We start from the raw sequence: 24294 nt of genomic DNA on the forward strand, positions 1-24294 counted from the left end.
CATACACTTTCTCTATCTGTTCATCTTCAGCTTGCGACGTCGGCATGTATACCTGAACTATCGTTGTCGGTGTTGGTCTGCTGTCGATTCTGATTAGAACAACCTGGTCACTGAACTGTTCACAGTAACAGACCCTCTGCCCTACCTTCCTATTCATAACGAATCCTACACCTGTTATACCATTTTCTGCTGCTGTTGATATTACCAGATACCCATCTGACCAGAAATCCTTGTCTTCCTTCCACTTCACTTCATTGACCCCTACTGTATGTAGATGGAGCCTTTGCATTTCCATTTTCAGATTTTCTAGTTTCCCTTCCACGTTTAAGCTTCCGACATTTTACGCCCCGACTCGTAGAACATTATCCTTTCGTTGATTATTCAATCTTTTTCTCATGGTAACCTCCCCCTGGGCAGTCCCCTCCCGGAGATCCGAATGGGGGACTATGCCGTAATCTTTTGCCAATGGACAGATCATCATGCCACTTCTTCAACTATAGGCCACATGTCCTGTGAATACACGTTACGTGTCTTTAATGCAGTGGTTTTCATTGCCTTCTACATCCTTATGTCGTTGATCGTTGCTGATTCTTCCGCCTTTAGGGGCAATTTCTCACCCCTGGGACAAGAGAGTGCCGTGAACCTCTATCCGCTCCTCCGCCCTCTTTGACAAGGCCGTTGGCAGAATGAGGCTGACTTCTTATACCGGAAGTCTTCGGCCGCCAATGCTGATTATTTGTCAATATTTAGGCAGTGGCGGGGATCGATCCCGGGACCGAAGACATTTTGATTATGAATCAAAGACGCTACCCCTAGACCACGGGTTCTACTCTAGTACTTCGTAATACAGTTTTATTGAAAATAACACTAGCCAACGATGAAAATGTAACTGGGATGAAATATATCGAGCACGCTGATAACGAAAACGGCAACGAAAAACTCGAATTAACTCTCATTTCCTAGTTACAGGAGAACGCATTTAACTATAATATATTTTGTTAGAATTCGTTGTCAGTCCTTTTCCATACAGTCCTTTTCCTTCTCAATCCCGCTGGTGGTAGTCAGAGTGATAAAGTTTGCGGCAGCAATAGCTGTGTGTACTTTTTCCACTATCTTTAGCGCGCGTTTGCAGCAACGAGGGAAAGGGGAAGAGGGTGAGAGGACCGGAGAAAATTTCATTTAAGCGTAGTTTCAGCCTGTTACAGGCTGTGTTCTGTTAGTGTGCAGGAAGAACGTGTTACTGAAGTATAGTTAGTGCGTGTGTTAACTGTAATTCATGTGATGCAATATGCGTCGCAAATGCGTAAACAGTGCTGACAAGTTTTGCTAATTTGGGGACAGACTTTATTGAAATCGCAAAAAGAGGCCGATAAAGCCGCAAATTAAGGAAGGAGAGTAGACTGTACTTTGGCTGTGAAATCGGGGACCAAGACAAGCCATGGACTCCTCATGTATGTTACATATCTTGTGTCTCGAAGTTTGATTCGTGACTGAATCGTAAAAGATCCTCCGTGGCTTTGCTACACAACCATGCGAATGATTGTTGCTTTTGTATGAGAAATCCATTAACACATGGTATTTCCAAGAGCAAAAGGACTTCCTTGACATATCCTAACATAGCATCGGCGCCGGCCGCTGTAGCCGAGCGGTTTTGGGCGCTTCAGTCTGTAACCGTGTGTCCGCTAAGGTCACAGGTTCGAATCCTGCCTCGGGTATGGATGTGTGTGATGTCCTTAGGTTAGTTACGTTTAAGTAGTTCAAAATTCTAGGGGGCTGATGTTGAGTATCATAGTCCTCAGAGCTATTTGAGCCATAGCATCGGCTACGCGACCAGTGCCTCAAGGGGCAGACTGGCTGTTCCTGACCCACCTGAATGTGACACTGCCAAGGGTGGTAGTGAAACCATTGACGCAGCATCACCTTTAAAACCCAGTTCTTCAAGAGGTCCTACTTTTGTGTGCAAAGATGACTGTACTCAGAGTGAACGTAATGATTTAGTGATAGATCTGGAACTGCTGAAAGGTAAAGCTAAACTATTAGCGTCAAGACTAAAAAAGTGGAATTGTCGTCATAAAAAGGCGAATGTGACTGCGTTCCGTTGCCGCTGTATCCCATTCCTTCCATTTTTCTAAAGGGAAAAGAACTTGGAATTTTGTAGTGATGCACAGGGGCTAATAGCAGCTGTGGGCATTGATTAAATGTGATCAGTGGAGATTGTTTATCGTCTCCTCCAAAGTAAGTCTCTAGTGTGTGCTACTATATGATGGCAACGTGTTATCATCAATTCACACTGAGTCCGCACATTATATGAGAGAAACATACGATAACACGAAACAGTTGTTATTGCGATTGAACTATGACATGTTTAAAAAGCAGATTTCCGGGGGTCTGAAAGTCGTGGACTTATTGCTTGGACTAGAAGAAGACTACGCCAAATTCTGTTGCTTCCTGTCTGGGATAGCCGCACCAAAACACTTTATTATAAAAAAGAAAGATTGGCGTAACTGCCATCACTTGAACTACGATCATACAATGTTACGCACGAAGCACTTGTCGAATTCCAGAACATAATTATCCCTACTCTTTGTATAAAACTGGGCTTAATGAATAACTTCGTTACGGACATGGGAAAGCTAGGGTAGCATTTCCCTATTTGCGCGAGTAACTTTCGCGCTTTAGTGAGCGAAAATAAAAGAGAGGATTTTTGTGGACTCCAGAAACGTTAGGTTGGAGTGCCTTTGTTCAAGTATCAACAAACTTTCTGGGAAATAAAATGGTAGAAAACTATAAGGATCTTGTGGCAAATCTTCTGCCCTGCTACAGTGGAGTGGAGTGCAAAGTGCCCTTAAAGTAAAATTTCCTAGATTCCCACTTGGACTTCTTTCCTGACAACTGTGGTGCAGACATGGACATGAGATACCCGCGAGGGTGGAGTACATCAGTGTTAGCCTGTTACTGCTGGACATTAAGCAGGGAATCATCAGTAGAAAACTACAAACGCCTTAAGTGACCTTCCTCGAAGGGATAACACCAAGATAAACACGAGTATGTGGATAAGCTAATATAGCCAACAACGTAAAGTTATTATAATTTCAAAACGAGAGTTAATCTTGATTTTCATTAATATTTTAGCTATCAGCACATCCGAAAATATAAAGATTAGATGTTCCCATGCAAGTTACGGAAAAAAGTAGAATTCCGCTGGTTAACGTAATCACCAAGACGTACCTTTTTGCATATAAGTCAGGTCGTATTCTTCAGACAACACTTCCCCTTCAAAAATTCGAGCAAATTCTAGTAACAATTCTTTAGGATTAATGACTTAAACTGTTTTGTGATCAGAATTTCCGCAATGGCGTCTTATAACCAAACCTCCAGATGTCACTCAGATCATAGCAAACGTTGTATATCCAAAGAGTATCAACCGAAACTCCGATTTAGTTCGTGCTGTGTGTTGTCGTCCAGCAGAACGAGCGAAAACGTTAACTAAAAGTAAAACCACAACTAAGGAGCATAACTATGGGTAAAGAATACGTATGTCTTCCATGGGGAAGTATCAGGGGTCCTCGGTTCATACCACAATGATGACAATTTTTTTTACTGTATTATGCGTGAATGTGTCATATGGGACAACATGCTTATGAAATGTAAAAGGGCAGTTTTCTGCGATGTTCTCTTGATAGTCTGTGTTCGCTTCGTTTCGTTGAAAGTATCAAACCTGTAGGGCACATTTGTAGTTTCACAGATCATACAGTCAGAACGGATAAAAAGAAACAATTGCGTCACAAGCACGGAAGTAATAGTAATAATAGCGACTGGCAAATGGACCGTGTTTGCTGAAATAAGGTGAATTTTGATTTTGTCTTCTGGTAAGTTATTTTGTACGTTCAGGTCATGAAGAACACTATTATCATCATTATTATTGTAACAATTAATACTTCAGCACGTATGATGCAATTGTTTCTTTATTCTACTGTTCCGATTGCTAATGTGTATTCGGCGAAACTACAAATGCACTAGCAGCTTCATCTCGAGTGGTGTCTGTTCTGTAGAACATCTCTGTCAGAGTACCACAGCTATCTATACAAGTGTTTTATATAGGTTCGCTACTTTTAACTGATGAAGGGAAAGCACACTGCCAAAAGAACATTGCTACAAACTCCGGAAAGTCCTTTTACATGTCAGGAAAATGTTCTGCCGTATAAGAGTTCCACGCGTAAACAGGTAAACAAAAATTGTCATTTCGGGGATCGAACGCGCGACCTTTGACACAACGACCTCACTTTGTATCAACTCACCCTCTCATGATCTGCACAATACTTGCTCACAGATACACTTTCCCTTTGCTCCGTAGTTCTGGTGTTACTTTTAATTACCGTTTATGCGTGTTCTACTGGATGACAGCACATAGTAGGAACTAAATCTGTGTTTTGGTTAATACTCTATCTAACTATAACGTTTGACAGCGATATGAGTGTCTGACAACTGGAGATTTGGATGTAAAAACAATGGCTTGATTTTACAAACACTCTGTCCCCAAAAAACTCAGTTCACCGACGTTTCGCACAAAATAATATCCGCCGTATTCCAGCGTTCTATTGCCACTGGTATTTCACACAGAACAGCACCGTGCGTCTAAGAGCGGTGAGTGTTTTTTTGGTTGCTATCTGTAGTAAAGCAAAGTCGCATTGAAAGATGAAGAGATACTGCATCATTACTCGCCGAGGTAACAGTTCAAACTAAGATGTCGTAACTTTTCATAACTTTGATTTTGCTCGTCTTACTAGAGTTGCGTGAGTAAAATAAGGTAGCACATACTGCAGTATGTGGTTTAGGAATATGGCGCCTGCTTAGCAGTTTCCGTTTCAAGGCACCACCACACCGAAAATCGTCATCAACACACGAGGCTAACAACTGTTTAAATCTCGAAGACTGACTTAGTTTTAGACCCAGTGAATGCGGTTTAGAAATTAGCAACAGCGTAGCAGCTTCCTTGTTAAGGTAACATCACACCGAAAACCATCTCCAAAACACTCCACTCACAACAGTTATAAGCTTGAAGTCGGACTTCAACTGTTGTCATCAGTTGTTTGAAATCCCGAGTTTGTAAAACTAGTTGAGGGAAATTATGTTTCGTGTTTGCAACTTCAATGAACATTTGGGTGACTAGCGCTTGCTCATTGTCGTGTCGTCTGCTTCGTTTCTTTCTTGTGTTTATATAACGGCGACTGCTCCTCAGAAGTAACCATTCAGTTTTTATTAGAAACTAAAGTTGAGAAACCTCTATGGGTTACCTTTTGATTCAATAATTTTGTGAATAAATTATTTTAACAGTCTTTTAATGTTTAAGACAGTGATAGCGATGTTCATTTTGGGTATTAGAATATATTTTGATTACTTTCTTTCAGAGGGAAATGCTGGCAAGATACATTGTGTTTGAATGTATCTGCATATATTTAAAGTGATTCTGGCAACTTATATTTTTTACTTAAAGTTGAAGTGAACGCAAACTACTGAGGCAATATAAGACCACAAGATAGTGAGATATTGGGAAGGAACTGAATATGTAGGATGTGCCAATAAATGGATGTATTAATGTATTAAGAATGTATAGACAGTAAAATAATAAAATCCTTGAGTACACTCAAGATAACCCGGCACACTCTAGGCCCAGTTTCGTTAATCTTGGCCACTGATATTCTATGAAAGTACAATAAATTTGTACAAGTGTCACCTATTGCCAAAAATCGACGTTGTTCTGCTGGTGACATTGCAGCTCCAATACACTCCTGGAAATGGAAAAAAGAACACATTGACACCGGTGTGTCAGACCCACCATACTTGCTCCGGATACTGCGAGAGGGCTGCACAAGCAATGATCACACGCACGGCACAGCGGACACACCAGGAACCGCGGTGTTGGCCGTCGAATGGCGGTAGCTGCGCAGCATTTGTGCACCGCCGCCCTCAGTGTCAGCCAGTTTGCCGTGGCATACGGAGCTCCATCGCAGTCTTTAACACTGGTAGCATGCCGCGACAGCGTGGACGTGAACCGTATGTGCAGTTGACGGACTTTGAGCGAGGGCGTATAGTGGGCATGCGGGAGGCCGGTTGGACGTACCGCCGAATTGCTCAACACGTGGGGCGTGAGGTCTCCACAGTACATCGATGTTGTCGCCAGTGGTCGGCGGAAGGTGCACGTGCCCGTCGACCTGGGACCGGACCGCAGTGACGCACGGATGCACGCCAAGACCGTAGGATCCTACGCAGTGCCGTAGGGGACCGCACCGCCACTTCCCAGCAAATTAGTGACACTGTTGCTCCTGGGGTATCGGCGAGGACATTCGCAACCGTCTACATGAAGCTGGGCTACGGTACCGCACACCGTTGGGCCGTCTTCCGCTCACGCCCCAACATCGTGCAGCCCGCCTCCAGTGGTGTCGCGACAGGCGTGAATGGAGGGACGAATGGAGACGTGTCGTCTTCAGCGATGAGAGTCGCTTCTGCCTTGGTGCCAATGATGGTCGTATGCGTGTTTGGCGCCGTGCAGGTGAGCGCCACAATCAGGACTGCATACGACCGAGGCACACAGGGCCAACACCCGGCATCATGGTGTGGGGAGCGATCTCCTACACTGGCCGTACACCTCTGGTGATCGTCGAGGGGACACTGAATAGTGCACGGTACATCCAAACCGTCATCGAACCCATTGTTCTACCATTCCTAGACCGGCAGGGGAACTTGCTGTTCCAACAGGACAATGCACGTCCACATGTATCCCGTGCCACCCAACGTGCTCTAGAAGGTGTAAGTCAACTACCCTGGCCAGCAAGATCTCCGGATCTGTCCCCCATTGAGCATGTTTGGGACTGGATCAAGCGTCGTCTCAAGAGGTCTGCACGTCCAGCACGAACGCTGGTCCAACTGAGGCGCCAGGTGGAAATGGCATGGCAAGCCGTTCCACAGGACTACATCCAGCATCTCTACGATCGTCTCCATGGGAGAATAGCAGCCTGCATTGCTGCGAAAGGTGGATATACACTATACTAGTGCCGACATTGTGCATGCTCTGTTGCCTGTGTGTATGTGCCTGTGGTTCTGTCAGTGTGATCATGTGATGTATCTTACCCCAGGAAAGTGTCAATAAAGTTTCCCCTTCCTGGGACAATGAATTCACGGTGTTCTTATTTCAATTTCCAGGAGTGTATTGGTGTCTTTCTGTTGAGTTCTTCGAATTGCTTACATGTCACTCTGAGAAAATTTTTAAACATCGCCTTCAATACAAGGATGCTTCAATACAGGATTGTTGACTTCATGGGTTACTATTTGTAAAAAAAACCTTCGAGACCACATGCGTTATTTTCTAGGTTTTTACAACAGTCGTAAGTTTGTCAAACTCAGAACAGTTACAAATTTGCCGAACTTCAACAGCTATTCGTTTTTGTTTGTTGGAATTGGTTTTCAGTCTGAAGTTACCTTTAGATCAATGAAGAGTTATTGTGTATGCACTAAGATAGTTAATGCACTAAGAAGCATGGTAAATCAATTGGACATCTTCGACCAGTTGATATTAGTTCCCATATAAGACAAAAGTGGTGGTACATTTCGATTTTTAGGATATTACTTTGTATGTTGCTTTACTTTTTACTCGCAGAATCTGTGCAGCAGACTGCAAAAGCTCGTTAGATTCACAATGTAACCCTAACGTATTGTATACCACGGAATATTGATAATAAATGGTTACTGCATACAGTGTTTCTTATCATTGAAAACTTAATCGCGAAGAAACATCTCGAGCAACGCAATGTTTTTAAGGTGTTGTTCGTAACGCTGTGTTCCGAACGATATTTATTGTAAATTTCAGCTTTCAGATTAAAACTTTAAAATTGTAGGTACATTTAATTTGAAGAGTAATTTTCGATTGAAGTGACACAACAACGTTCAATTTCCGGATGGATTAGTCACTGCTTTCGCTGTATGCAGTGGATTTAAATACGATTAAAGGTGCTCATTATAGCCGTATCGCTACTCTTATCGGTCACATTCGTGGTGTTATCTCGACTTACTTCAAAGCCACGTAGCCTAAGAGTTCTTCCTTTGCTCATTGTAGAAATTATATCCAAAGATAGTTAACCATAAATCGTGATCTGAGTAGGCAGAAGTTCAGTAATTTCCATCTCCTGATGAAAATTTTAAAAAAAACATCCCTTCTCTGGGCACTCGCTTCTGACAAAGTCCCTTCCGGTTGTCAATCATCGTTTGCTATTTCCTAGGACTAACAGACAAAGTCCGTCTCCCATTACACCACACAGTGTTTTCCAATACATTGTTGGGATGAGAGGAGCACTAATACCTTGTCATCCTCTCGATTACTGTAATTTCGAACATTCAGATGACTGCTAACATTACTTTGAATGAACGACTTGGGATACAGACTTTTGAACTTGTTCTTTTTTGGAAATATAAAGACCCGTTCGAAAGGGGACAGATCAGTGAGCATGGCAGTCGACATCTAACGTCTTCTGCCCGAGATTCAGGAAAGCTAGGAAGCGATACATGCACTGATGAGCCAAAACGTTATGACCACTTGCTTAATAGCTTGAATAAAAATCTCTCGGTGTACATGCCGCGTCAGTTCAGGATAAAACCCCAAGCTTTCGACCACTACCTCCATGGTCGTTTTCAGGGCTAAAACTGACTGTCGTAAAATATTTTTTTTTCTTTATTGAGTTTCGATTCCCCGGAAGGGGGCGGGCTGGCAGCAGCTTAGTATGTCACTCTTCGGCCTACGGAATTTGTTTTAAAAAGATGAAGATAATAAATAGTAAAAACAGGCGAAAAATCGGAGACTTAAATGGTAACATGGTGGAAAAAACGTGGAACTTAAAACATAGAAACAAAGGGATGACGAGTCTAATGAAATACATATGTAGCAGACAGGTAAAATAATAGACAGACAATTTAAAAACAATGCGCAGTCTGGTTCCTGTTCGCAAGAGATATAACATTCACACCCACTGACAGTATGATTTCTGTCCACAACGCTTTGGGAAGACGAACAACACTGAACACTGCACTAAAAATTTGGCAAATATGACATACCACAGCCGAGGGCAAGTGTGGGGGGGGGGGGGGGGGGGGAAGGAACCTGGACAGATGATGGGAAAATAACAAGGGGAGAAGGAGAGGAAAAACGAAGAGGGGAGGGAGACGAGCCGATGGAGGACGAGGACCCATAAGAGGGGGGGGGGGGGTGCTGGGCAAACGAGACAGGGAGTGGGGGAGGCAGACGAGGGGAATACAAAAGGTCTCAGGTGGGGGGGGGGGGGGTCGTAAACTAGCGAGACTCCCACTTTTATTTATATGTAAAGGACGGCTTCTGATTGGCTGGAATACGTCATAGCAACACCGATATGGCGCGTAGTGAAGTAGTGCCCTCTACTTCCATAGATGTAGTTTCTACTACGCGTTGCTTGCAGCGCCATCCCTCGAATCAGGAGGTAAATTGCGGGAAGTTTTACTCTACGATTTTTTTTATCCGCTGCACTCTTCCAGGTGTTGCTAAGTGGACAGCCGTTGTCTCTGTTAAAGTTAGTATAGCTAAGTCTAATTTCGACTGCTTCCCGGATCACAGAGTCTCAGTAATTCGATGCGTTTCCTCAAATAAAATCTTATGCTTGTTAAGCAGGCTATTCTGAGCCGCCGCAGATTTTTCCAAATACCTGTATTTCAGGTGGCGCTGGTGCTCGATGCAACGATAGGCAACGGTTCTCACAGACTGGCCCACCTAATTCTTGCCGCATTCGCAAGGAATACTATAAATTCCCGGCATCCTTAAGCCGAGACTATCTTTGACTGGTCTCAACATTTCCTTAATTTTCCTAGGTGGTCGGAAAACTGGTTTTATTCCTGGCCTCTTTAGGACTCTACCTATCTTGCTTGTTGTAGCACCGCAAAAAGGAAGCCGCGCTATGTGTTGGTCCTCTTCTTGTTTTTGGACAACAGCGAGTCTTACTTTCTTGGACAATACTGATTTAATTTCACCGCCAGAATAACCACTCCTCTTGAAAACAGTCGTCAAATGGTCAATCTCGGGGCCGAGGTGGTCCTTGTCGGAAACAGTCCTGGCTCTGTGTACTACAGAATTCAGCATAGCTCTCTTCTGAGAAGGATGATGGAAGCTGTGGGTATGCACATATAAGTCTGTATGCGTTGGCTTCCTGTACACAGAATGGCCCAGTCGTCCATCCGGTTTTCGCTCCACCAACACATCTAAAAAGGTAACTTCCCTTCCTTCTCTACCTCCATTGTAAATTTTATGTTTGGATGTACACCATTCAAATGTTCGACGAACTGCTACAGCATGTCACTGCCATGTGGCCAGATTTAAAAAAAGCAGATTAATAGATTATTTGTCCACCTTTGGAACGAAATACATCACTGATTCTGCTTATCGGAGGTCCGACTGTTTGTTGGTAGGTTTATGGAAGCTTGTGACTTTAGATGTATACGCACAGGTCATGAAATTCACACAATTAACGACCCGCTGATTTGGTGCCCTATAGCGACCCAGCTGGGTTCCATAGGACTTACATCAGGCGAATTTGGTCGCCTTCAACGTGAGTTCATTATCATGCTCCTCGAACCACTGTATCACGGTTCTGGCTCCGAGGCACAGACAATTATACTGCTGAAGTATGACATCGCCTCCGGGGGAGACATCAAGCATGAAGGGATGCAGATGGTTCCCAACCATGTCTTCGATCACTACCACAGGTCCCATGCAAGCGTAGGAGTATGTCTGCCCCCCCCCCCCTATCCCCGCCCCCCCCCCCTTCCCGCCCAGCCTGCGCCCGTGGCATGCTGCACGTTTCAAGCCGCCTTGCTCCTCGATGGTAGCGTTTGTGTAGACTACCATCGACCTAGTGTAGTAATATGTGATTCAGTCGAAGAGCCAACACGTTTCCATTGATCGACAGCCGAATTACCATGGTCCTGTGCCCATTGCAAATGTAACTGACGAAGTCATTAGGTCATCGTGTGAACATATGGGGGTGGTCTACTGCGGAGCTCCGTGTTAAACAGTGTACGGTGAACGGTGTGCCCCGAAACACTTGTCCGTGTACCATCATTACGCTCTTTTGGCAGAGATGCCACAGATTACATAGTGTCCTACTTTACCTAGCAGACAGGCCTCCGAACCCCACGTTCTGCGAAGAGTCGAGGACGTCCAACCACTTCGCGCCTAATCTTAGTTTCACTGTCCTCTACCTCTTTCCGCAGATGCTCACGACAGTAGTACGTGAACATTCGATCAGCTACGCCGTTTCCGAGATACTGGTTCACAGACTCTGCGTCATAATAATCTTCCCTTTGTCAAAGTCACTTATTTCAATGTATTTCCCCATTTGCAGGCCATATCTTCGCCAGTGTGATTCCCTGTCCGCGTGTGCTCCGCTTACATACTTTTGTTCCCACGTCACGTGTCCGAGACGCCATGAGAGCAGCGTCGGAATGGGTTGTGGTCACAATATTTTGGCGTCTATTCGGGACTACAATTGGCTCTGAGCACAATGGGACTTAACTTCTGAGGTCATCAGTCCCCTATAACTTAGAACTACTTTAACCTAACCAACCTAAGGACGTCACACACATCCATGCCCGAGTCAGGATTCGAACCTGCGACCGTAGCGGTCGCGCGGTTCCAGACTGTAGCGCCTAGAACCGCTCGGCCAACCCGGCCGGGTCGGGTCTACAGCTAGACTTAGCAGGCTTAGGGAAATGTTAATCCCGGAGGAAGAAAACGGCCTCCCATAACAGCAGAAGACGTTGATGTGTCTGCAGCCCACGGAACAACTTTAGGAATGAATACGTAACGCAACGTGTGGGCAAAATGATTGAGGAACTCTCTGCAAGAACTCAGCAATCCATCGTCTGTGTGAATAAGCCCCTTGTAGATATCTAAACAATTGTTTCACAATTTTATTATTAATGTTACTGCACATCCTAGTTCAAGTGCATTATTGATTCCCAAAGATGATTATTGCGAATACATAGAAAGAAGGATCCCTTATTGTATGATCATATGATAGCGGAACAAACACTGGTAGCAGTTACTTCTGTAAAATATCTGGCAGTATGAGTACGGAACGATTTGAAGTCGAATAATCATATAAAATTAATTGTTGGTAAGGCGGGTGCCAGGTTGAGATTCATTAGGAGAGTCCTTAGAAAATGTAGTCCATCAACAAAGGAGGTCGCTTACAAAACACTCGTTCGACCTATACTTGACTATTGCTCATCAGTGTGGGATCTGTACCAGATCGGGTTGACGGAGGAGATAGAGAAGAGGAGCGGCGCGTTTCGTCACAGGGTAAGCGTGATAGCGTTACGGAGATGTTTAGCAAACTCAAGTGGTAGACCATGCAAGAGAGGCGCTCTGCATCGCGGTGTAGCTTGCTCGCCAGGTTTCGAGAAGATACGTTTCTGGATGAGGTATCGAATATATTGCTTCCCCATACTTATACCTCCAGAGGAGATCACGAATGTATAATTAGAGAGATTCGAGCGAGCACGGAGGCTTTCCGGCAGCGAACCATACGCGACTGGAACAGGAAAGGGTGGTAATGACAGTGGCACGTAAAGTGCCCTCCGACACACACCTTTGGGTGGCTTGCGGAGTATAAATGTAGATGTAGATAAAACGCAGATAAACATGATGACAAGGAAAAGATAATCATCTCAACTATTTAAGGTATCGATCCACAGCTTAATGTACAATTACGTCGCTGACCATTGTTTAACAAATTACATTCATTATTACACAAATAAGCAATTACATTACAATGACAAGACTGAATTTATGCATCAGCCAATATCTTTTTGACTACGATGGAGTGGGGCTCAAAGTTTTGCTCCTATCCTAGGGGTTGTGTTCTCACCTACAAGAGCTGAGTAATTGAACTGAGTGTGCTCGTTTAGTAATAGGTGTGCGGATATAAACAACTGTATTTTAATTTCTAAAGTTTCTAATTGGTTGAATTTGGCCCCCTTTCCTATGTGTGAAAGACTTGTACATCTGTCGTGTATTTGTGGTTGTTGTTCAGGCAACGTTCTGCAGAGGCTGAATCAAGCTTTTTCAATCTCCAGCTTTGGTGGTGTCCTTTAAACTTGGTACAGATTGACCTCCCCGATCTGTGCAATTTGGCATGTGATTTTATAATCCCCACTTTTTGTGATGGCTCGCTGTTTGTCTTTTGCATTGAACAAGAAACTACCTATTGTCTGAGGAACACAGAAAAACACAAAAAACCCTTTGCCTTCATAATGTTACTTATGATATTTGATGTTTTTTCTATAAAAGGTAATCTGCACCATTTCTTTTCAAATTTGCCCCCTGTGTTTTTCATTAGGGACAATAGGGATCTGGCTTGCTTCTTCATCTTTTTAACTAAAATTTTATCAATGCTGTTGGGGTTAAATGGTTAAATTCGTTATTCGTGGCTATTGTTTTCATTGTGTTAAGTTCCTGGTCAGTTTTCTTGAGACATGGGGATAGAAAGGAGACGATGGATCATGTGGTGGAATGCTGCACATTTGTAGGTAGTAGGATGTTGGGAGGAAGCCGGGATGAAAGTGTCAGTGAAAGAATCTTTCCGGTAATTTTTAAATTTACGGTTACTACCCTCTATCTTTAAACCAATGTCCAGGAAATTGATGCTGGGCGCTCCCAAACTTCATGCTGACCTTTATGTTAGTGTGAAACTCGTTTATATTTTCCACAGAGAAAGACTATGTAGACGTTGTGTCACAATCATTGTATTCCCACAACATACACTACTGGAAATGGAAAAAAGAACACATTGACACCGGTGTGTCAGACCCACCATACTTGCTCCGGACACTGCGAGAGGGCTGTACAAGCACTGATCACACGCACGGCACAGCGGACACACCAGGAACCGCGGTGTTGGCCGTCGAATGGCGCTAGCTGCGCAGCATTTGTGCACCGCCGCCGTCAGTGTCAGCCAGTTTGCCGTGGCATACGGAGCTCCATCGCAGTCTTTAACACTGGTAGCATGCCGCTACAACGTGGACGTGAACCGTATGTGCAGTTGACGGACTTTGAGCGAGGGCGTATAGTGGGCATGCGGGAGGCCGGGTGGAAGTACCGCCGAATTGCTCAACACGTGGGGCGTGAGGTCTCCACAGTACATCGATGTTGTCGCCAGTGGTCGGCGGAAGGTGCACGTGCCCGTCGACCTCGGACCGGACCGCAGCGACGCACGGATGCACGCAAAGACTGCAGGATCCTACGCAGTGCCGTAGGGGACCGCACCGCCACTTCTCAGCAAATTAGGGACACTGTTGCTCCTGGGGTATCGGCGAGGACCATTCGCAACCGTCTCCATGAAGCTGGGCTACGGTACCGCACACCGTTAGGCAGTCTTCCGCTCACGCCCCAACATCGTGCAGCCCGCCTCCAGTGGTGTCGCGACAGGCGTGAATGGAGGGACGAATGGAGACGTGTCGTCTTCAGCGATGAGAGTCGCTTCTGCCTTGGTGCCAATGATGGTCGTATGCGTGTTTGGCGCCACAATCAGGACTGCATACGACCGAGGCACACAGGGCCAACACCCGGCATCATGGTGTGGGGAGCGATCTCCTACACTGGCCGTACACCTCTGGTGATCGTCGAGGGGACACTGAATAGTGCACGGTACATCCAAACCGTCATCGAACCCATCGTTCTACCATTCCTAGACCGGCAAGGGAACTTGCTGTTCCAACAGGACAATACACGTCCGCATGTATCCCGGCCACCCAACGTGCTCTAGAAGGTGTAAGTCAACTACCCTGGCCAGCAAGATCTCCGGATCTGTCCCCCATTGAGCATGTTTGGGACTGGATGAAGCGTCGTCTCACGCGGTCTGCACGTCCAGCACGAACGCTGGTCCAACTGAGGCGCCAGGTGGAAATGGCATGGCAAGCCGTTCTACAGGACTACATCCAGCATCTCTACGATCGTCTCCATGGGAGAATAGCAGCCTGCATTGCTGCGAAAGGTGGATATACACTGTACTAGTGCCGACATTGTGCATGCTCTGTTGCCTGTGTGTATGTGCCTGTGGTTCTGTCAGTGTGATCATGTGATGTATCTGACCCCAGGAATGTGTCAATAATGTTTCCCCTTCCTGGGACAATGAATTCACGGTGTTCTTATTTCAATTTCCAGGAGTGTAGGTCCCAACTTCCAACTTCTCATGCATGACGCAACAGTGTATGAGATTCCGTTATTCAATAAGAATTGCAGAGGTATCTAACTAAAATATGAAAGAACATCTAATTGGTGTGTACAGTGGCAACAAGCTATAAATGTTGAGAAATGTTGTGTTGCACATTTCACTGAATATAAAAATGTAATAGCCCTTGGTTGTGGACTAATGAATCTCATCTGGAGATCCCCATTTAGTATTGATACGTAGGAGTAACGAGGATTGAAGATATGAAATGAAACGATAACTCGAACTGCAAAGCAGACGGCAGGTCTTGGTACCTAGACAGATCGCGAGAAATCTGTGGAAGACAAGTGTACGGCGTGTATTGGAGTAATGTTGCAACTTGTAAGATCCATATCAAGCGCGTTGACGTGTACTCGTTAACTATACCCAAAATGAAATCATTGCCATAGACATATATGAAGCGCCAGTGACATCTGAAAAGCTCCCAAAAGTAAGACCCGTAACTATTAAAGAATACTGTTGTGCCACGAAAACGCTAAAAATTTGCAATAACTGTTTCTTAATGAAACAACAGATAACTTTAACTCCACACATTTTACGTTGCAGGAACAGTGAGTTGGACCAATTGTACTATCCACAATGGTATACTAATAATCATTTTTCCTATGCTTTCTCGGTTAATATACTACGAATAACATTTTTAATGTAATGAAAGATCCCCTTTATTCTTTTCTTACAGCCAGTTGCAAAAATGTCGATGTGAATGTGAATATGGTGAAGAATATTTCCAAGTACTGGAGAAAATTTAATACCAGAAAATGTCGATGTGAATGTGAATATGTTGAAGAATATTTCGAAGTGCTGGAGACAATTTAAAACCAGTGGTAATCGGACTCAGACTGCAGTTTAACGTGATAACAAGATACTGCACGTGGGGCGAATTGGTTATGGCAGGAACATATTACGTTCTGAGTATGCAGGCATTTACCGTCACCACAGGAATTCGACAAACTCTCCTACTCATCCGCTGAATCCTCGACTCTCAAAGGAATTGCTCTCACTCTTACCATTACTCGTCTGCTGGACAACAGATATTTATCATTAAATTACATAATGTGCTTAACTAAAGTGTTGCAGTAGATCAGCCTCAAAACGTCAACCACTTAACAAGTGTTCTATGCCCTAACGTTTTACTAAGAAGATTGGAGAACTAGACCAAAATTAGGCTGTGGTTTCAATGAAAGATTAATGTGAAAAATCGACGTTCCAGTTTTTAGGATAGCACCAAAAAAGGAACAGACATTACATTCGTGGATAATTCTGAACAGAGATGAAAGGAAATTGATTCTTTGATTGTATTTTGTTTTCCATCTCGGCCGGATGCGTAACATGCCTTTCACTGTATTGGTTTTGGAACATAAATCTATTACTTCGCCACTGAAGTCACTTTTAGGAAGTATACGCTGTAGAAGAATGGAGAAACGTACTAAGCTTGCACCATAGTAAATGCAAATGTAATATATATTTAAAATGGCATTCACACGACTTAAGCTTATAATTTCCATTTTAAAATATATGTGGATATTAGAATGCAACCTACAGTGAGTGATGTGCAAAGCTTCCGCGTGATGTGTCACTGCCAAACAATATAGCTCGATGAGACTTGAACGATAAATAGAGAGAACTGCTATAGAATAACACAAAAGGTGCCTGAAAGAAATATCCAACGAGAAGAACCGGAATGACACGTTTACGCAAAGTGAACAATTACATTACCGTCATGGCGATTTATGGTCTCCTAGATATTAGAAAAGGTAGGACATGTTGTTAGTAGGATGGTGATCACCACAGACGGCACAGTATTCTCTGCAACGTCCTCCAATGCTGGCCACAAAATTTGTTAGAAGTTAGGGCGTTGACATCTGGTGGATGGTCGTTGGTGCCTCTGGAAATGCTATGGGACGTCTCCCCAACGTACACTTCAAGCGCTCTGTGGGGTTTAAGTCGGAGGGAACGGACAGATCAGTCCATTTGCCGAATATTCTCTCGTTCCAAGTGCTCCCCCACCTACCTGTTCGATGCGGTCGGGTACGAAGTTGGGCCCGAGCACACCCTTGAAAAGATTCTAATGGGGAAGGAGTCAGATGGCGTTCATCGGTCAGTGCTCCATGCTCGAAGATTTGGAGGTCGTCAGGCCCGTACAACATTATACCTCCCCATCACAACACCTGGACCACTAGTACAACAATGCTCGACAATGATCCTGTGTGAATTACGTGTTAGTACTTATCGGCCACATGGGGGCGCGTCCGGAATCGGTAAGCAGACTGAATGTGCTCTGATCCGAGTAGAACAAGCGACCCCACCCCTGACTGGTACAATCCCTTTGCTCTTTGCACAATGACAAATCTTTGAAAACAATTCACTCACTGATCAACGTTATTGTGACACTGCACTTATCCTCCGCATGCATCGTATCAGCGGTACATTCGGCTCTGACTGCATTTTTATGGAGGAGCTCTTAGAAAGAGGGGACATTCAGAGAATTGACTGTATTGCCCGTTTCCCCGACTTAAATCCCATCTAGGTTGTATGGGATGCAGCGTATTGCAGCAGGTCCGCGTATACTAACGACCATCCAGCAGTTAACCTCGCTGGTGGAGCAACGGAATGTCTCACTGCCTAATGGCCAACTTTGTGGCCAGTGTGACGACATGTTGCGGTGCAATCATTGCTGCCCGTGGTGATCACACACCCTCTGAGGAATCCTGTGCCACATTTTGTAACAAAGTCGCTTACTAAGTCGGGCAGCAAGGAGAGGAAGCATGCTCGAATCAGCAGTGTCCCGGGAGCCATCATGAATCGTACTGACTTCAATGTAATTACTGCCTTTTCAATAAGAAGTGTAATTTCTCTACGCCTCACAGCGTATTACTTCTAGTTACCTTCCGTACTGTGTTGTACTGTGCTGTACTATACTGTAGCAGCTCTTTTATGCATGACCCAAGTTTCATTGACCTGTGTTAGTGACACATCATGCGAAAGCTATTTTCTTTCTTACTACTGCAACGGACCTGAATGGCTCATGTTACATGAGGAATGAAGAACCCAAACACTGTTGCGTTTCTTGTGGAAGTTAAACTCAAACGGTTTAAGCCTGGTTTAGAGGATTAGATTGTATGCCGGAGGTGACAGTCATATTTCCCATCTTCGTCAACTATACTAACTTAAAAATATACTATAAAATTGTCCCTGATCATCTGGAATGTCGTTTTATGATGTGGCAGGAAGTTGACTCACAATAATAATTAAGAAATGTCGTACAACGCAGATGATCCTTTATTACGTCGCTTTTACATCGCAAATCGAGAAAATTCAGGATATATTGGAAATTTTAACTTTGGTTGAGCAGACGTCTGAACAGAAGAACTCAAAAAGTCCAGCCGAAGATCTTCCTGAAGAAGTCGGCGATGGCGTCCACGTCGATACCGGCGTCCCTCAACATCTGGATCATGTTCTGCACGGCCTCCAGCTCTCCCACGCGCAGCACCAATTGCTGGAAAAACAGGAAGATATGTGATCTGACCGTATCGAGAAGTGATTAACAAACATTAACAAGGATGTGCCAGTTTAATTGGGACTTACATGGAACTCGTCCGAGCTGAGCCTGTTGATGAGTTCAGCAAAGTCGGGGCTGGTCTCCAGCTTCTCGTTGTAGAGAGCCTTCAGCTCGTCGACTGGGAGGATGGCGAGGATCTCATCGAGCATGGACTTGAGGCTCCTGCTGCTCCTCCTCAATCGGCTGGCGGGTCTTGAGATCTGAGGAATGCCCAGGAAGTCGTGGATCATGTTGAGGAAGCCGTAGGGGTCAAGGCCGGAGTCCTCGAGGAAGTTGAGCAACTGTGGAAAAATTTAAGCAATCAGAAACTTTGTGATGTAGCTTCTCATAGGTACACGACGTATCTAATGGCGTGATGCTTACATCGTACAGCTCGGGCTGCTGGTCAATGTAGACGACGATGCTCTCGAACTCGTCAGACATGAGGTACTGGAGGGCGGCCTGGACCTCAGCATCGTTTGCGACGTAGGTGAGAACGATGTTGACGATTTCGTCGACGGGGATGAGGGCCAGGAAGTCGTTCAGGTCATCTTGGAGGTTGCGGCTGGATTTTTTCGCTGGGAACCTCTGGATCATCTTGAATGCGGTGAAGGGTGCTGTAAAAAAGGCGAAATAGCTATTACTGGAATAACCATGGTTTGATTCTATATAACAATCGATGGATACAAGTTGTACGACAGTTCTTCATCATGGACGTGATTTTGTCGAAGGTTACAGCATTGCCTTCCGAGAAGGCAGTTACTTAATCTGAGGGGTTTGCCTATTGCTATAAAACATAGAACTGAGCAGCCATCTCAAGGGCTAACTGAAGAATGTATTAGTGATAGCTCATGATGTTGCACGCAACACTAATGACATCCATATATTGAATAGGTGTAAAATACTTTCAGTTACCTAGGTGCTATTTTGGAAGAGATCTCTACGTTCTGGAAAAAGAATTTACGCTCTCTCTTGTCTCTTCACCTTTACCAACAACACAAATTATCACCACAGTGAAGAGACTTAGCTCACGCCCCATACAGTCATACCAAAACAGTTGACGCAAAGTAGTGGCAGCCTAAGAAGTTTGAAAATTTTACAGTTTTCGCTGAGCCTAACGTTAATAATAATGCCATCAGTACTACGCTTCGTCCAAAATTTTTATTTATAAAGGGACTAGGGCTTGTGTCCATACAAGCGTAGAGATAGACGTGAGGCTGTAATGGAAACCTAACATTTAGAACCATTTATGTTATCTAAGTAACTAGCTTCTTGCCCTTATCTTTGCCCATGTACGCTTGCATTAGATATGTCGCACATGTATGTTGGACTGTCAGCTGGTTTCCACCATACGACTCCAGGGTGGATGTCAGATATATCTGTGGTGTTCAGCCATATGGCATGGTCATTACGCAATATTTGTACATGACACAGGTTCTCATCTCCACACCTAACGCTATGGGTGGTAGCTACAGTTATATCACCCATGCAGTATTTTTATACAAATAATGAGTAATGCACATGGAAAATTGGGTTGAAATTGCTCCAAAAAGTTCCAAGGTCTGCTTCTGTCTCAACCTGTATAGTAAATCAGTAAATTATACGTAAACCAGGATTTGATGAAATCGATCCAAAGGCCGAGCCTAACATGTGGAATATATACGCCTAAATATCCATTACATGTATTCTTCTACAGATAGTTTTGGCGTTATGTATGGAAAATAGAAGTCAAGATATCGTTAGAACAAGAAATCAGTCGTATAGTTTTGTGTCATTCACAACATTCAGACAGATTATAGAACAAGTACTAGGTTCAAGTCAATTAAGCGTATATTTGTAGAATGAAGCAACAGAAATTGCAAACCTGTATTTAGACATTTATTATCATTAAAAAGTTCACTATTCAGCACTTACTTTCTTTTGAGGCCCAGCCGAAGATCCTCCTGAAGAAGTCGGCGATGGCGTCCACGTCGATACCGGCGTCCCTCAGCATCTGGATCATGTTCTGCACGGCATCCAGCTCTCCCACACGCAGCACCAATTGCTGGAAAAACAAGAAGATAAGTGATCTGACCTTATCGAGAAGTGATTAACAAACATTGATATGGATGTGCCAGTGTAATTGGGACTTACGTGGAACTCGTCCGAGCTGAGCCTGTTGATGAGTTCAGCAAAGTCGGGGCTGGTCTCCAGCTTCTCGTTGTAGAGAGCCTTCAGTTCGTCGACTGGGAGGATGGCGAGGATCTCATCGAGCATGGACTTGAGGCTCCTGTTGCTCCTCCTCATTCGGCTGGCGGGTCTTGAGATCTGAGGAATGCCCAGGAAGTCGTGGATCATGTTGAGGAAGCCGTAGGGGTCAAGGCCCGAGTCCTCGAGGAAGTTGAGCAACTGTGGAAAAATTTGAACAATGAGTAACTTTGTGATGTAGCATCTCATAGGTACACGACGTATCTAATGGTGCGATGCTTACATCGTACAGTTCGGGCTGCTGGTCAATGTAGACGACGATGCTCTCGAACTCGTCAGACATGAGGTACTGGAGGGCGGCCTGCACCTCAGCATCGTTTGCGACGTAGGTGAGGACGATGTTGACGATTTCGTCGACGGGAATGAGGGCCAGGAAGTCGTTCAGGTCATCTTGGAGGTTGCGGCTGGATTTTTTCGCTGGGAACCGCTGGATCATCTTGAATGCGGTGAAGGGTGCTAAAAAAATGCGTAATGAATATTACTGCCAGATCTCTTTCGATTTGTGTAGCAATCAGTGGATACAATATGTATAACAATTCTGTATGAGTACTCCTTTCCCCATTTGTAACCATGGACGAGGTTTAATTGAAGGTTACAGACTTTTGTTCCGAGAACGCGTGTACTTAAGCTGCATGGGTTTTTCTATTGTGTCAACACACCGAACTGTGCAACCGTCTGGTGGGGTAACGGCATGGTGTATTAGTGCTATCTCATTAAGTTGCACCCAACATCAGTGTCATCCATATATTGAATGGGATGAAAATACTTTCAGTTATCTAAGCGGTAGTTAAGAGAAGTGACTACGTTGTGGAAATGCTTTTCACTCTCTCCCTTGTGTCTGTAACCTTTTATCACCATTACAAACTATCACAACAGTGAATAGGTTCAGCACAAACCCTAAGTAGTCATTTGTAAGGTGATGAACACAACCCGGCGACAGACTAAGAAGTTTGAAAGATTTGTATTGTTCGATATTTTTATTTGAGATATACGGGTTTGTGTTTGTAAAAGCGTAAAATGAACGAAAGATTTTAATGAAAAGCAAACATTTTGTATGATTTATAAGTAACTACCATTTTACCCACGACATTGTCCGTGTATTCGTGCGTCATGTATGTCGCAAACATATATCTCTGACCCTCTCATGGTTTTAGCCATACAACTCCAGTGTGGATGTTAGATTTGTTCATGGTGTCCAGCCCTGTGGCTTTATGTAAAATCCCTAAACACATTGATAACAATTTGGCTTGGCCCAGTGCTCATCCTCTCGACGTCGTTGACATGCAGAACAGCAGAGATAAGAAACTAACTTCACCTCATACTTAACAAACAATCCAAGTCATCTACTTACAGGAAGTAAACATCAGTAGATCGTTTCAGAGCTTTTTTAAATATCCTTTTTATGTATGCATATACACCTTACACATCCCTAAAGGCAAAAGTGGTATCTTACTTACACAGTACTTTTACACACATAAGTGATGTACTGAAATTGCTACAGGTCTACCTGAGTTATGCTTTTGTCTCGCCCCTTTTCATCGCACCCTCTGCCTTAGTGGCGCTACGGGGCTCTTACTGTTGCAGTTGTCTTTTGCATGTTGCAATGATAGGCCTACGTGTGCCACGTTTAGTAGAAATTGCTTGAGGCGTTAAAGAGATGGGATTGCATATCAGTATTTATGTCCCCCCTTCCCCGCTCTTCCTACACACATACACCTAGGGGCGAAACGTCGTCAGGACTGTCTCCACTGAGGCTAGCGACCCCAAAAGCTGTGGATGCAATACCAGTATAGGTCGTTATGGAATATTTGTACATGCCACAGCTCCTCATCTCCACACCCAACCCTACAGGTGAGGGCTAGGGTTATAGTACCCACACAGTATTGTTATACAAGTAATGAGTAATGTACATGCACACTGTGGTTGAAATTGCTCCAGGCAGTTCCGAGATCTGCTTCTGTGTCAAGATACGTGGCCTTTTGCTCAGTCCATCTTGTGCTTCTTTCCATGTAGTAAATTATATGCATACCAGGTTTCGTTGAACTCTGTCCAGTGCTTGAGAATAAGTGTGAAACGTACATACCTAAATATTCATTACATATATTATTCTACATATTACAGGTATTGTTGTTGTTGCGGTCTTCTGTCGGAAGACTGGTTCGATGCAGCTCTAGATGTTACTCTATATAGTGCAAGACTCTTCGTCTCCGAATAGCTACCACAACCAACATCTTTCTGCTTACTGTATTGATTTCCTGGTCTCCCTCTACGATTTTTAGTTCCCACCCTTCCCCACACACATACACACTTCCTTACATTACTAACTTGATCATCACTTAATGTCTCAGACTGTGTCCTATCAACCGATCCCTTCTTTTGGTCAAGTTGTGCCACAACTTACTTGTCTGCCCAATTCTGTTAAGTACCTCCTTATTAGTTACGTGATCGACCCATCCAATCTTCAATATTCTTCTCTAGCACTAGATTTTGAAAGATTCTATCCTCTTTTTATCTAATCTGTTTATCGTCCATGTTTCAGTTCCGTACATGGCTACACTCCAGATAAATACCTTGATAAAAAAACTTCCTGACAATTTATATTCGGTGATAGAAAATTTCTCTTCTTCAGAAATTATTTATTTGCAATTTCCAGTCTACATTTTATATACTGTTTACTTCGGTTATCGTCAGTTACTTTACTGCTCAAATAGCAAAACCCATTTACTACTTCCAGTGCCTCATTTCCTAATTTAGTTCCCTTAACATCCCTTGATTTAATTCGACTACAATCCAGTATCTTTGTTTTAGTTTTGTTGGTATTCATCTTATATCCTCCCTTCAACACACTGTCCATTTCGTTCAACTGCTCTTCCATGTTCTTTTCTGTCTCTGACAGAATTCTAATGTCACTGGCAAACTCCAAGTTTTTATTTCTGTCCCTGAACTTTAATTTCTACTCCAAATTTTCATTCGTTTTCTTTAGTGTTTGTTCAATGTAGATATTGAATAACATTGGGGACAGGCTACAACCCTGCCTCACTTCCTTTTCAACCAATGCCTCCCTTTCATGGTCCTCGACTCTTATAACTGCCGTCTGGTTTCTGTACAAGTTGTAAATAGCATTTAGTTCCCTGTATTTTACCGCTGCTACCTTCAGAATTTCAAGCAGAGTATTCCAGTCAGAATTGTCAAAAGCTTTCTCTAAGT

General features: G+C 44.0%; 1 protein-coding gene and 1 long non-coding RNA gene across 20 annotated transcripts in view; one reads left to right on the top strand and one right to left on the bottom strand.

Moving 5' to 3' along the window:
* LOC126266714 (uncharacterized) overlaps positions 1 to 24294 on the bottom strand; it is a 258062-nt gene that overhangs the window by 94617 nt on the left and 139151 nt on the right. For 12 of the 18 annotated variants that reach the window (XM_049971176.1, XM_049971178.1, XM_049971179.1 and 9 more), the window contains 5 exons: positions 21311 to 21543; positions 20974 to 21228; positions 20755 to 20884; positions 19225 to 19457; positions 18888 to 19142 (listed from right to left, as the gene is read on the bottom strand). The exons of 2 other annotated variants lie outside the window; for them this stretch is intronic. In XM_049971176.1, coding sequence (XP_049827133.1) covers positions 18888 to 19142; positions 19225 to 19457; positions 20755 to 20884; positions 20974 to 21228; positions 21311 to 21543 — 1106 coding nt within the window. The remainder of the gene's footprint in view (positions 1 to 18887; positions 19143 to 19224; positions 19458 to 20754; positions 20885 to 20973; positions 21229 to 21310; positions 21544 to 24294) is intronic. 4 more of the 18 variants (XM_049971172.1, XM_049971170.1, XM_049971173.1 and 1 more) reach the window with 4 other exon arrangements.
* The window catches only part of LOC126266715 (uncharacterized), an 81976-nt gene continuing 76903 nt past the window's right edge, over positions 19222 to 24294 (top strand). Inside the window, exons 1-2 of one of the 2 annotated variants that reach the window (XR_007548909.1) lie at positions 19222 to 19287; positions 21374 to 21472. This is a non-coding gene — a long non-coding RNA (uncharacterized LOC126266715). The remainder of the gene's footprint in view (positions 19288 to 21373; positions 21473 to 24294) is intronic. The other variant, XR_007548908.1, reaches the window with a different exon arrangement.

This window comes from Schistocerca gregaria, chromosome 4, assembly GCF_023897955.1.
Source record: "Schistocerca gregaria isolate iqSchGreg1 chromosome 4, iqSchGreg1.2, whole genome shotgun sequence".
Taxonomy (NCBI): Eukaryota; Metazoa; Arthropoda; class Insecta; order Orthoptera; family Acrididae; genus Schistocerca; species Schistocerca gregaria.